We start from the raw sequence: 15,548 nt of genomic DNA, 5'->3' as shown, positions 1-15,548 counted from the left end.
GATCCTTACGCAGATTCAGAATGTTTTTGAAAGGCTGATAGCCTTCTATTCACATAAGCTGACAACGCCGCAAAAGAATTATCATGCTTGTGAAAAAGAAGCGCTAACAGCTCTTCTTTCCATTGAAGCCTTCAAAGGCTATATCGAGGGCTCACATTTTACGGTGATCACCGATTCCGCATTGTTGCATTTACAACAATTAGATATGACTATTCGTCATCGGCGGGGCAAAGTCAACGTTATGGCGGACGCGCTCTCCCGCAGTGTTGGTTCTGTTGTTGCTGATCCAGGTGCTGTGGCTATAGGAGATGAAAATGCGGTTGCTACTGTTTTCCCGTCCACTTCCATCATATCTAATAAACCGAACCCAAACCCAATTGAGTCAGCTCAGACGTGGAATGAAAATTTGCTTGAAAAGGTTTCTGAGCAACCAAATGAACATGTCGATTTTCAGGTACGTGAGGGTGTGTTGTTCAAATACGTATCAAACCCCAGTGATGTGCATGACGATCGGTCGGTTGTGGAACTACCGTATGCGTGATAATGTTTGCACCATCGTACAAATAAGGTTCCCGTTTCACCTGTGCATACAATGCCTTGGTTTTCTTTGCATGACGTAACCTATAGTTCATACCGTGGTAGGCTGTGTATAAAAGAAAATGATTTACTTAGTTTGACAGTTGCACCATGACGAAGTGGCAGCGTATTCGTGATTTGTCCCACGCGCAAATGTCGCTATAAGACATTTCAATCGCCGTGGGAGTGTCCCGGTGGACCGTCAAAAGGGTTTTAGACCGAGAAAAGAAAGAACAACTATCCGCGAAGGTGGCCACAGGTCGTCCGAGGTCAGCTCGGGTTCTGAGGGTTATCGCTGCTATCAAAAGGAAGATTCGGGTGAATCCAGTGCGTTCAATAAGGAAAATGGCAACGGAACACGGGATCAGTGACTTTACGGCACGGAAGATCGTAAAGGAAGATTGCGGGGTGAAGTCGAGGGCACGGAAAAAAACTCACATGATTACCAACCGCATCCGAGAGCTACGAGTCGAACGATGCAAGAAAATCTTGAACTTCCTTAAGCGAAAAAAATCCGGTAATCCTGTTCACCGACGAGAGCATTTTACCGTCGATCCCGTATCAAATTCCAGAACTGATCGGTATATTAGTTCTCTTCCGGTAAAATACGTGGCTGACGAGCACAAGAACGTGTATCTGACCAAGCATCCTGCTAGCGTTATGGTGTTTGGATTGGTGGCTTCCGATGGCAAAAAAATGGACTCGGTGTTCATTCCAGAAGGCGACAAGGTCAACACGGAGGTCTACATCGGAAATTTTAAGTAAATATATTCTTCCGTGGATCAAAGAACAGTATGGTTCGAAGCCAAATGTTGTATTTCAACAAGATGGGGCTCCGTGCCACACCTCGAACCGCACTCAGAAGTGGTTGCAGGAACATCTTCCGTTCTGGGCGAAGAATGTGTGGCCGCCATCCAGTCCCGATCTTAATCCGCTGGATTACTCAATATGGCGTGTCATGAAGGCCAAGGCCTGTTCTAAACGCCACCCGAGTACAGCAAGCCTCAGACAAACATTGACCCGTACCTGGAGAGAAATGGATCCAGACTACATTATTAGAACCTGCCGTGCATTCCGGAATCGTGTGGAGGCCGCAAGTGGAAACTCGATCGATGATTAACATAGTTTAAGACTCTGAGAAACATCCCCCCTTTGAATAAATAAGAAACTCGAAAACGAAATTTACGAAAATGAAAGATCCTACTAAGAATACGATTGAGTCCTGACACTCTTAGAAGAATTACAAGGGAGTAGTGGGGAGAACTTCAAGGAGAATTCCTAGGTGATTCTGATGAGAATTGTTTGAGGATTGTGAGGGGGTTTTCTGATAATAATTTCAAAGGAATACTGAACAAGATTCACAAAACAACTTTAAGCAAGATCCGAGAAAAATGTTGAAGAAATCGTGTTCTGAGGTAAATAAAGAAAAATGCTGAAAAATTTTAATCAAATTATTATGAAAGTTTCCCGAAAATTCAGAGCAGAATTCCAAGGTAATCTGAGGAGAATTCCAATGGACTTCTGAGGAGAGCTATGCGAAAGGTCAAATAATTTCAAAGGTTAAAACCGAAAACTCGGTTAAAAGTTGAATTAACCATATTTGAGCTGAAGAAACATATGTTCGCTTGATTAAGCTCAAACTGTTATTCAATTTTAAGAATGAGTTTTATTAACATATTTGTAACTTGAATTCAATTTATAATAGGATGGATTTTCACATAATATAATTTGAGGTACTAGATTCTGGGAATGGTTTAAGATTCAATAATTAAGAATGAAAAAAAGAATAATAACCGATAATCGAGTCCGACCTGGTATCTATAATTTCAACTTGCTACACAGCCGAAACTCTTATAAAACGCTATCTAATTGGCTAAGGCTTCAAAATTTAGGTTAATTATGCTATCAAAAAAATGTATCTGCTCTAATTTGTTGATTTGTTGACTCGAGCTTCAATTTGAGTGAATCGGTGACGTTAATTTTAGAATTTGAATCGTTTGCTTTGTTTAGACTACGCAGCTATATCGTGTTGTAAGCAGGCATGGAAAATCATTTGCATTCATTTCATACATTCATTTACATTCATTTGCCTCTAACTTTTTTCATCAACAGCATTCCGCAAAATGATGTATAGAGCTTTTGTAGGATTTGTTATGAGCTACATCTTTAGCTCATAACTTAAATCTGTATCTCTTATGCATCACAAAATAGAGCGGGCAGAAATTTTTACTGTTTTCAGTGAATGTAAAATACATTCACTTAAAAACAGTAGTGGCTTCTGTTCGCTCTGGTTCGTCATGCATAAGAGATACGGATTTGACTTGTTAACAAAAGTTGTAGCTTATAACAAAACCTACAAAAGCTCTTTACATCATATTGCGGAATGAAATAGTTAGAGGCAAATGAATGTAAATGAATGCACGAAATGAATGCAAATGATTTTCCATGCCTGGTTGTATCCAGGCTAACTTGATGATGCACTGAAAATAATATTTAGTTTATATAACGAAATCGTTCGTTTGATTCACGAATCCATTCGTTGTTATCGGCTACGGAATAGATTCGTACATTGTATGAACCTAGTTTCATTGAAAATACCACACTCGCTACTGATTGTGATTGAATGATTCGTAAAATAAATACGAATGTTTCGTGTGTATGGAAAAAAGTACGAAAGATTCGTATACTCCAAAAAGTAAATGCGCATTGACGTAACTAATGGAGGTGCCAGGGGGATCAAGCCCCCTCCAGAATATTTGGTGTTTGTTTTTGACTCACCGGTATTTTGTCACGCTTGTTAAGTTCAATGCTACTATTTAACACTGATTAATAAAATTGGACCACCAACAAAGATTTTTTAAAGTCCTTAATGTTGATTACTTTTGTTATGTTCTGGACTAGAAATTTTTTTTTGAGAAATTATATTATATCAAATCGATGGCAATAAGACGTCTTCAGGCTCTACACATTGACCATGAGCCCAGGAATTTTTCTTTAACTTGAGGAAACTTCGTAAAACTACAAACAGAAGTTCACGGAAAATCGTAGGAATTAAGTAAACTTGGTAGAAATTCTGGGAAATTCATCGACCTTCAGAAAAATTCGTAGAAAAAGGAACTTGGAAAAGTTTGGAAAACTGCGTAGAAGTAGAGAATTCATTTAAATTTGAGGAGCTTCGTTGAAGTTAAAGGAACATTATTTTATTTTAGGGAAGCTCTTTATTGATATGAAGATTTTCGAATTTCGTAGCATTCTGAGGAGCTGCGAAAAACTTCATATGAGTGTAAGGAATTTTGAAAAAGTTCAGGGAATTTTTTAAAATATCTAAACATAGTTCAAAAAACTTCTAAGAACTTCAGGGATCTTCGCTTCAGTTTAGGGAACTTCGTTGCAGTTTTTCAGAGATCTTACACCAAAAAAGCTCCATGAACTTCTTGGAGGTTATGGGAACTTCGCTAAATTCAAGGAATTTTCTAAGTGTTCAAGAATATTTTTAGATGTCATAGGTGTCTTTCCAGAAGTGCAAAGATTTTCATAGGTCTTTGTAGAATTTAAAGAAATGGAAAAAAATATGGAATTTGGAATAAATTCAGGGAATTTCGTAGAAGTTGAGGAAATTTAGTAAAACCTAAGTTTTGTAGATTTTTCTCTAGACATCCGGAAATATTCGAAAGACCTCCATATAGTCCAAGATATTAGTAAAGTTCACTGGATATTTGGTAGGTTGTAGGCTGACCCTACAGGTAAATTTTCTAGCTACGCCAATGTAAATGCGTGCATTTTACGAAAATTATACAAAGAGCAATGCAAATTTTGTAACTGTATTTCTGGTTATCGTTGCATGTAGGAAGGCATTTTGTACGAACGTACCTCTTCTGCTTGTTTCCAGCTATTCATTGAATTAATATTCTGGCCCTCCGTATTATCGTCGAGGGCAAAATCAGACAAATATCAATCAATTTATCACTTTACATATTAGGCGGCCAGCCACTTTTGCCGTGCTTAGTAATTTCCCTCTGGTCCTCCATTTAAATGCCACTTCCAACCATCACTTCACTGCCATCAGCAACAGGAGCAACAGAAATTTGAATGAGCGAGAGGAAGGTGAGAAGAGTAACAATGTGCTGTTCTACACGAAATTTAGTTCGTGTATTATACAAATAAAATGTAATATTAGCATTGTGTCAGAGGATAGGCAATACGAATGTTTCGTACATTTTACGAAAAATATGTTTTATCTACGAAAACTAGTTTAACGAAACGGGCGTAAGAGAATTAACGAACTCCTACAAAACGAGGGGTGTTCAAGTTTTTTAAGTGGACGATTAAAAAAAAAATACACAAAATTTTAGTCGACCAATTTTTGACCGTTCCACCCTTTACCCCTCAAGAAATTGCAGCCCTCTGTCACTAGACCCACCTAACAAATCGAATTCGTTAGTTGGGTCGAGGTGGTAGCCCAACCAGTGAATTTCGACTGCATTACAAACCAGTAAAAATGTGAACTATTAGAGGTATAACATTGGTTTTGTATTAAATTGTTATCCCTTTCCAGGAAGCATCCGGTTGTGTCCAATATGGTCCTGAGGTAATCAATACGACCGCCACTGCTCTTGCCTTTCGATACACACGTGATTTTATGTGTCATGATGAGTTTTAGCTAATATCAGACTCTGGTAATTTCCCCGAAAAAATAGGTTAAATGTTCTATTTTACTCCTCACGCTGATTCTTGAAAATTTCTCATTCCAATGAAATCGGATTCATGAAAAAAATCACTCATTTAAGTGAACTGCGATAAAAACTGTCCGGTGTCTGGCTCACTACCCAAGTATGCAGTTCGGACCAGGACATTTTTCGGATTGGATATTTTCGCGACTTCCCTGAACATAGAATATCATTGTGCTTGCCGCCACACAATATACAAATTCATGCATTGGTTGGCATAGAAAGCTCTCAATTAATAACCGTGGAAGTGCATCTGGAATACAGTTGATGGGGTGAGAAGCAGTCACACTTACCACTACACCACCGGCGCCGGCTTGGAAATATGTTAGTGGGGAGGGTAAAGGTTAGGATACGTTCAGTAAGCGTTGCTGACAGAATTGCAATGGGGATAGAATAATAATGAATAGTGACACAAATTGAAAGGAAGGGGACGAAGGATTGAACTTCCGACCTTCTTCACAGTAAGCAGAAACGGGTACCATTAAGCTACCGAGCCCGAGCCATTTGTGAATTCTATCAACCTTGTCCTTAAATAAAGGAAAAGAAGTTACAGAGTAGTACCGTTGTACTTATTTAATCTAGTACGTCGATTGCGGTGCTAGATTAAAGGAGTACCTACAGTGGTAATGTATATCTGTACAAGGTATTAACTGCTTTTCTCTGTATCATTTTGTATCGAAGACTTCAATTAAATTTTGAGTAATATCTGTGACAGACATGATTGTAGTACCGGGTTGTACTCCTTTAGTCTAGCACCACAATCGACGTATTAGATTAAAGAAGTACAACGTTAGTACAGCCATATCTGCCATAGGTATAACGCCGGCTTGCTCGCGAAACCATGGAGCTCCATGGTAGTTTTCCTTCCCATTACTTATCCACAATTCACCAACCGTCCACATCAGGTTGTACCACAGTTGATCGAAAATTCCTACCCAGATGTCTTTTGAATACACAATTAGCCAGTTCCCATTCTGTGTTGACTTACCTGGGTGGGTGTGAGATGTATTAAACTGGCTAGGTGCTCCCGTTCGGGCGCTGACAGGTACTTTTGTTGCTTGAATCTTCGCTCCAGCTCGTAAACCTGCAACAGAGAACGGAGAATGAGACTGTGCTTCAGCCAAAAGACAAAATAGGTTGAACGTTAATAAAATTGAAATTAAATTCCATCCTTCTGCGTGGACGGAATGGCGGATGAGGTTAGGTTAGAACCAATAATGGAGCAACCAGAGTCGGTCCGGTCCGTCGTTGTCGTCGTCGTGTAGAATAAACTCATTTCGTTCCGTTCGTCTGGTGATGTGCCATTGTCGTTTCGTTCGTTGCATTTGGATGTGGTATTTGTGTGTCAATAGGGACCTGCCTTAGCTACGGCTCACAACCAATACCAATATGGCCACCGCGTGCCTCTGGCTCTGCATCAAGAGCAAGCAGTAACGTTTCTGGTTCCTTTCTTGCTATATTAGTTTGTTGATGAAACTTGGCATTTCAACTCAAGTGCTTTGTAAATAGATATTCCCAAGCGAGTGTATTTTTTTCGGACCAACTTTTTGTTTATATAAATGTTTCTTGGTCCCTCCGGTGTGTCACAGCTTTCCGCAGGGTTCCCTTCCAAAGGAAAAAGGATTCCTTTCCCGAAATACGGTAGCTGGTTAGGGATGCAATGGGGTCAGGAGAAACGCTCTGCTGCTACTGTAGACTTTCTCGTGTGTATGTAATGTTATTTTATTTATACTTTATGTAATAATAATAACAATAATCCATTTTCCAACATGCTCTCCAGTCTGCACATAAATAGCGGCAGCTTTCGGATGCGATGGTAAATTTAATCCACCATCTCGTCGTCGACCTCGTCATTTTGGCATGGCTTAACGTAGTCGTTGGCAAGGCAAACCGTCCGTCCGCCACGTCCGTCGTCCCGGCTGGATGCTGTGTGCTGTGCAAATAAATCATCATCATCGTCATCGTCGTCGTCATCATCGTCGTCGTAGCCGTCGTCATCACCATAAATAATGAAAACTTGGCTGAACCCGACGGCGCTGGGGTATTGTCGAGTAGCGAATATTCCTGACATTGATGCTGGCAAGCAGCCCTCCCCCTTACCAAGATAGATGAGAGACAGATTTACGAGGATTTAATATGACCAAACATTTCAAACGATATGATGAACTGAAGGGAGGTGACCTATGAAATTTAATTCCATAATGAAACAATCTAAAATGTCAAGTAATTATCTGGGGAAGGGAATTAATTGAATTTTGATGAATTGACTATACGGAGATGACGATGGTCGCTGTGTGGTGGTGGAGGATGATGTTTACCAAGAGCTGACAGGGACTAACAAATGAAAGTATGTGCAAACACGGCTCCCTCGAGTTAGAGCTCAGCCAGTTTCAAATGGAACTCAAGGTCGTTGGCTCGAAGCGGTAGTACCTAATAGTAGTACAGCCTCACTTTCGGTAGAAATAAAACACGTGGCGGGATGAGGCAAGAGGGACCCAGTGCGTTCTTGTTGTTTTTATGGCTTCGATTATTAATCAACCACCTTTTAACAACTGTCAACATCTTAGCTTCTGGAAATTGACGAACTCGGCAACCAAAACGACGGCAACGACGGAACCGAACTGACGAACGAGACGTGCTATTGTTTAAATATTTGCTTCGTTTTAATTTTAAGTGGATGTCACCCTGGCTGGTGCGCGTGAGCAAACGCGGTGCTTCTGCTGCCGAAAAACGAAAACAAAGACGGAATGTTTTCGAAGTTATTTCTTCTTGAATGTTCAAAGTATTTTTTTTGTCCTGATTCATCTTCTAGTTATGAATCCATGTTACTGGTTACACTGTGGGACACGACTTTCTAGGACAGGAAAATTTTACCATATTTAGCTTTCTTATGGTCGCCGGAGTAAAACGCTAGAATATAATTTTGCTCTATCGCGTCACACCGCACATTTCATAACGCTGCACCACTATACAGGCGTGTATGAGACCAGCGAGAGTCTCTGCATCTTGAAAGACACCGTAAGTATCAGAAATATCACCTAAATAGTTAGTGAAATATCGAGATAGCGTTTTCAAATCATCCTTGAGCCATTTTTCTTACTTATTGCCTTTGCGCAATAATACCCGAGCAGGAACCGATAACTAACCGATAACATATGAATATCTTAATGTGGTATGATACATTATGTTGGTTTGCTTGTGGTATAAAGCTTTGCTTGATATTATTCAGTTATCGAAATATTTTATAAAATGTCAAATAAATATCAAAATAACAAAACATTATTTTCAGTTTTTAGACAATAAGAGCTGAAAGAGTTATTGGATTGGTATTAGAATACCTTACAAATAACAAATTATGGTATTCTGGCATCAAAAAAGCGTCTGTTATCCGTCAGTTATTATAATAACTACACGCAGAGAAATGATTTTTAAATTCAAATGGATATATTTTTGACCAGGGCCTAATATATTATTGGTATTGATTCAAATATATTATTCGGTTGATTAAAAAAAAAATATTTTTGAATCCTCAAACCGGTTGTAGAGTCAATAATCTGTTTGTTGATTTTATAAACCATTTTTTTTATTAAAAAATATGTTTTGTTGAAATAGTGATACAATATGATTGAATCAATAAAAAAGTACATTGGGCCCTGAAACAACAATCAATTTTTCTGCGTGTAAATTATTTATTAGTTCGTTATTCGTAGAACTTTTTTGAGGTATTATTTTTAGTATTTTACCTCTTATGTCAGGCACGTCAATACCATATTCAGGTTGCCAGGTATGCTATTATCATACCTGAATTTGAGATTCATAAGTTATTTTCTCCTGCTCGGGTAGTGCCACATCCCGAGCAGGAACCGATAGCTAATCGATAACAAATGAATCTCTTAATGTGGTATGATACCAGATTTCGGTATGCTTGTGGTATAAAACCTTGTTTTGATATTATTATTCAGTTATCGAAATATTTTGTAAAATATCAAATTAATTCATAAAAAGCATTTCAACGTTTTTTGAAAATGTGATGAAATAATACATTTAGCTAGTGCTTATTCATATCCCCCAACGATTTGAGATGAACCAGCTGTGTTGTCAAAATCGAAATCCCGCTGTAATGCAGTTTTGGTACCTAACGGGTGTTCAACAAAAAATGAGAATGATTTCAGTGCCGTCCAGCGCTCTTGTGAGAGCATCGCGACTAATTTGCGTCGTACAGCTGACCAGGGCCCCTTCTCCAATATTCATCGACGTTTTTTTTGAAGAATAAACATTATGTTTTTAATAAAAAATACTGAATTCGTTGAAAAAAGATTTTTTTTTATCGACCCATCAACTCTTGAATCGGGGACCAATGGCTTTACTTCCCTTCCGAAGGCGTGATCAAAGATTTTATGCCTCAGAACATTGAACCCAGGCCTGCTGGGGTGAGAGATAATCACTAGACTGATGCAAAATTTGAAATTTTCGCTCCACAGTGCTCAAACGGTTTCAAATCAGGTTTCTGATTAGCCTCCCAAAATTTAAACTCATTTGGTAAGAAACTGACGTGGCACAAACTATTTGAAGTTTATATGGAAATTACTATGGGGAAACCAAACTTTTTGTTCATTGTCTTCTACCCATTTTCCATATTCTTTTTTTAAAAATTTCTATAACCATTCTTACGGGAAATTTTCTAAGCTACAACTTTGTGGAATATTGTTTTCCAGCCAAATGTCAAATTTAATTAATTGTTTAAGAGATTGATAATCTTATCGCATGATCAAGCAGCTGTTTTGTGGACAACACTGTATTCTACAGTGTGACATAGTAGCCATGAAATTTGTGCTCTATTCTTCGCAGCAGAAAACACCAATGTTGCCTGAACAGTTGAATGAGCATAATCATAAGACATCAGTGACTTGAATCATCAATAACTTTTGTTCCTTACATTTGATTGAAAAGTGGGTTTGAACAAAGTTGTAGCTGAGGAAATTTGCTGCAATCAATGCTTTCATTTTTAAAAGCATAGTGATGTGGTGAATTGTTAGATAGATATGAACAAAAACATATGTTTTCCCATAGTAGATCCCAGTGTTTGAAGTTTTCACTGTTCACTGAATAATTCACGTGTATTTTCGTAACCGTTGGACCCCCATGTGTCAGTAAACTAGACTGATTTCCTTGTATCGGCGAGATGACGAATCATGGCACATAAAGAATAAGAGAAAATAAATCTTGCTTCATCGATGATCAAATACGTTCACACAAACGATTTACTACTGACGGTATCATCGAAAGAATCTTTATATTCGTGTTTAGCATTCTGCATGGATTGTGTGCGTTAGTTTCTGTTCATGATACATCTGCGTATCGCAGTATAACCATAGAGGTAACTCTAAGACCAGAAGGTCCCGAAGAATCGAGCTCAACTTTTTGGCTCAGCTCTGGTACTAGCTTCGGTCCCAAGCTAATCGATGCACCCCTCGAAACATAGGAAAATCCACGAACCCCTCATTTTATCTGTCAAACTTACATAGCGAATCAAAACAAACATAGTGTAGTACTGGAATTTATACTAGAATGGGGTACGTTAATTGTTTGCTTGGGACCAATAGGCTAGTCAAGTAGTGAGCCAATTTAAAATCGTTAGTTTCGTATTGATTGTTGGTATAACACTGGCGAATGGTTCATATTCAGCAACATGTAATGACACTGAATATGGATGGTCAAAGGCTGTTGGATAAAGTGAACCTTAACTTTTTACATCGAATAACGTGGGTTATTGGGGGAGATTTTGTATTGCCAGGTTCCTAATTTTGCGTATACATATATTCTTAAGAAGTATAACCATTGAAATACTATATTCCTGAAAACTTTTTCAGAGGATTTCCAACAAAATATAATGGCTAGTACCCCCCATGTTCTTGACTGGATTTTCTTAATCGGTCGGGATGTTGAGGCGTCGTCCACTGTCCATGGTGTGGATTGTGCAGGCATGTCAAAACATCATGACAACATTCCTCTCACGCCGCAAAACATGCACACGAGTGGGCACCTCGATTAATGTCAGACACCCGCTGCCCCACTACTGTGGCGGCGATGTGGCATGTCAAAACATTATGCTGAAACATTGCATGTGGCGAACGTAAACATGATGTTAGTCAAGATATTTTCTGATATGGCGGCGGAGTGGCTTGTCGAGGTTCGCCTTATGCCACATTACATCCACATGATCTTTTGGCATGTTGTATGATGCCACACCGTCGCCACAACAGAAGTCTCGTGTCCGCAGTACGTTGTTCTAGAGTTATTCCAATTACACGAGTGAATCGCGTAAATGGAATACACGTAGCATGTGGGATTAGATTTAATTGGTTCCAGAATGGAATACCCCGTGATCCTGGCGATATAGGAAGTTACTGTCTTAGGCAAACATTTTCAGGTGACTACCCAAGCAACCAAAAGTTCCGCATTCAACGATTAAAATCGCTTCCAAGTTCCGCAAAGTTCAAATAAAGTTCCGACCGAACCTTCAAGTTCCATAAAGTTCCAATAAAGTTCTGACAGAACTTTCAAGCCACATGAAGCAATCCGCACAAGTCTTTATTAGTAACAAAATTTAATGTACGTAATTATGAAATGATCAGTGGCCCGAATAAATCATAATTCTTATATTTTTGCAGTGCATCAACATTCTATCCAAACATAAAAAAAATTAAAAAGTAATTTCCTGGATTCGAACCCGTGTTTTCGACATGCGATCTACGAACGCAAACCACTGCGTGGAATACGATGCGGGCAAACACCAATTTAAAATTCATCAAGGTGTTGTGCTTCGTATTCAAGTCAGTTAGCTGGACTGAAAACTCCAACAGTAGGCGGGACAACAGCTCTCTTTATTATATCTCAGATGACGCAGTGGTTCGTGCTGGAACTCTCACGCAGAAGGACTGGGTTTAAATTCTTCAAACAGCTCCAATTCTCTACTACTACTAATGCTGATAAATCAATGCACATTAATACCTGCATTTAGAAATAACTTTCATAAAAGTGCGAACTAAATATAGAATTTTGGTGTAGAGGACAAAAACCTTTTTTAATATTTTCTTAAAGTTCCGTTCAAGTTCCGCCAGAAGCTGCTTAGAATGCTCTTCAATTATGATACCGGAACTTTCAAGTTCTTATAACGACTTAAAAATGAGGCTGCTTAGAATTCTATAGACCAACCAAGCTGCTTAAGCCACAAATAGCCTTTTATCGGAACTTTTGGTTACTTGGGTAAGGTCTTTCGGGTGGTGCACATATAAGTTCAGAGTTCAGTCACCAGGCAGCGTAAGTGTATATATGAGATTTACTATGTGCTATTTATACCTCATGAACCTGACTTTCATGGAAAATACAGTCCTCAACAATGTTTTTTTTCCGGTTTTCACATGAAGAACAGGTTAGTTGCGTTACGCGGTGCTATCAACAATCAATACGAAACTAACGATTTTAAATTGGCTCCCCACTTTAGTAGCCTATTGGTCCCAAGCAAACGATTAACGTACCCTATTCTAGTTGAAATTCTATTACTACACTATGTTTGTTTTGATTCGCTATGAAAGTTTGACAGATAACATCAGGGGTGTGTGGATTCATGCAGAACATGCAGGGGTGAGTGAAATAGCTTGGGACTGCTTGGGACCGTTGTTCTGGTACTGAGTGAGCCAAAAATAATAATGATTTTCTTCGGGACCCAGTGGTCTTAGAGTTACCTCTATGGTGCTATTGCATATCAAGAGCCACATGTGAAAAGGGCATACAAGCTTTTTGTAAACAAACCTTTGTAGGCCCTTTTTTCGCCAACCGAGGGTCGCCCACGCAAACCAACAACATCATCGGTAAGGGGAAAGCTTACCCTACCCGCTAATGTTAATGGTTTGCGTTGGTGTAATATGGGGAGCGAGAAAAGGGCATAAGAAGGTTTGTTTACAAAAAGCTTGTATGCCCTTTTCACATGTTGTTCTTGATATGTGATATTTACTATGTGCTTTATCACAAGATCGTGACTTACTAGGAACATACAGTCTTCTACATATTTGGTAAGCTAACCAAGACATTTAAAATGATGGACAATAAGTGTGGAACCTACTACGGTGCTAGTGTATGTAAGAGCTTGTGCATGTATCATATCTCAAGACTTTGGCATTCTGGGAAATAACTATTCACTGAAAAGTTGTTCAGATGACCAAGGTCACAGCAAAGTTGTCCAAAAATATATGAAAATCTTCGCGGATTTTTCATACGTTGTCGCAAGCGTGATTGACCACTTTTATGGATAATCCGGATCATCTGGACAACCTGTTTGTGGCCTCCAGGGTGCATAATTTGGCCTTAATGCCAAATTCAGTCAGAAAATACATCAACAAGTGCTTGTATAAAAAAAAAAAAACAAGGAGCTCTAGAACCAGTTTCATGAATTGACCACTTTAACGGATGTTCGGGATCTCAAAGAAGATCAATATGTTGCATATTTGCCACAAATGAATGCACAAAAAATCATTTAGCTATAGGACCAGTTAAATAATTTACCACTTTTGCGCATGTTCCGGATTTTTCAATAGACCAGGCAGTGTGAAAATTGTGTATAGAGAGTAGAAAGCGAGCAAGGAAAACTTTGAGGAAGGTACTAATCGGGTTGATCAGCTCTCTTCTCAGGAATTTGGTAAAGAGAGATGATCAACCCGATTCGTACCTTCCTCAAAGTTGTCCTGGCTTGCTTTCTACTCTCTATATACAATTTTCATAACTATCAACTGTATACTTTCATCTCCTCATCTTGTTATTTGAAATTAGCATCTTCAACTATGTGATTCGTTAACTTCACGCAGAAGTAATACAAACAAAATAGTTAAATAAAGTACATAACTCTAGATGGGAGCTTACCATCAATTACTGCCATTGGTCGAAAGGTACAGTAGCAGCAACTACCCTTCCCGTGTCTCCTCGAGATCGTCAAGTTGACGATGACAGGAGCACACCGTGGTAGAGGTAACAATAACTGCAATTTCCAAACCTACGACTAGATGCCTCCCTTCAGATGGCAACTTGAGTGCGGTACAATCTATAGAACTGTTTCAAACACATCGTCGGTACATGAGCAAATCGGTGATCATCTATTTTTGCCAGTGATGGCGGGGGAGATACCCCGCACCATTCCTCTCCAACAGGGGTTTTTGGTAAAGAGAGATGATCAACTCGATTGATACCTTCCTCAAACTTGTCCTTGCTCGCTTTCTACTCTCTATACACATTTCACACTGCCGTACTCTAACGGAACTATCAACTCTACTCTCTATCGTATAAAAATTACCACTTTAGTCTGTTATTTGAAATAACATTAATATCATGTTTCTCAAATATTCTAAGAAGATAACAGGTAGATCAGCAATTATTCCAAAGCAGATAAAATATCTTCATAAAATCCCCTTCAAAATTTTCAATATTTCAGGTAGGTCAAATGTCCAAGAATTCTATCCACGCAAATGTTACATCAATTATTCTACAATATCTAGAACACTGCTACTTTTCCGGCTAACTTGTTGCACACCATCTTAGTGAAGGTCCTGTATCTGGTTGTGTGTGTGTGTGTGTGTGACTATTGGTGACACATCATGTAACTGCGTATTGTTGTAACTTTTCTGTGCTTATGTATCGTGAATTGAATACAGGAGCCTCAGGATTCATTACGGGAAGATCTTGGGCGTACCCTATTGCTATATACGCTTCGTATCTTCCTATGATATTGATTGACTACGATGAAGCCTTCAATCGACTCAATCACGGATGTAATCATCAACCTCACCGAAGAGCGGTAAGAGGCTTTCAAGTGCAAAGTGTTGCGTAATGGAGTCTTGTCTGGCCGTATCAACTTTACGGTAGCTAGGTAAGCTGTGGATAAAGGTGGAAGTTTCCAATATCTCTCCAGATAGATAGCGCCAGACGATGAGATCAACAGCGACATAGATGCAGAATCAATACGAGCTAAATACGGCGGAATTTTAAATGCTGAGCTGTAGAATAGATGCCATATATCAATAGAAACTGGCAAATGTAAGTGGAGTTGAGTCGGCCACATATGAAATTTTATATTAGAAGACTATCTGAATTCCCCGACTTTGCACTGGCGTATCATTTGCTAACCTACCCACTATTTCTCTTTACCAATCTATTCTTAGTCGATCCAAAAAAAGAAGGTTAGTGTTCGGGTACAAA

General features: G+C 39.0%; 1 protein-coding gene across 2 annotated transcripts in view; it reads right to left on the bottom strand.

The window, feature by feature from the left end:
• LOC135706940 (homeobox protein Nkx-2.1) overlaps positions 1-15,548 on the bottom strand; it is a 122,009-nt gene that overhangs the window by 55,943 nt on the left and 50,518 nt on the right. For both annotated transcript variants that reach the window (XM_065228628.1, XM_065228629.1), the window contains one exon: positions 6,292-6,387. In XM_065228628.1, coding sequence (XP_065084700.1) covers positions 6,292-6,387 — 96 coding nt within the window. The remainder of the gene's footprint in view (positions 1-6,291; positions 6,388-15,548) is intronic.

The sequence above is a fragment of the Ochlerotatus camptorhynchus genome, unplaced genomic scaffold (assembly GCF_037179485.1).
Source record: "Ochlerotatus camptorhynchus isolate MF236.1 unplaced genomic scaffold, CSIRO-AGI_Acam_v1.1 ptg000298l, whole genome shotgun sequence".
Taxonomy (NCBI): Eukaryota; Metazoa; Arthropoda; class Insecta; order Diptera; family Culicidae; genus Ochlerotatus; species Ochlerotatus camptorhynchus.
Note: the sequence above shows the minus strand (reverse complement) of the source record. Positions and strands in the feature narration are given on the sequence as shown.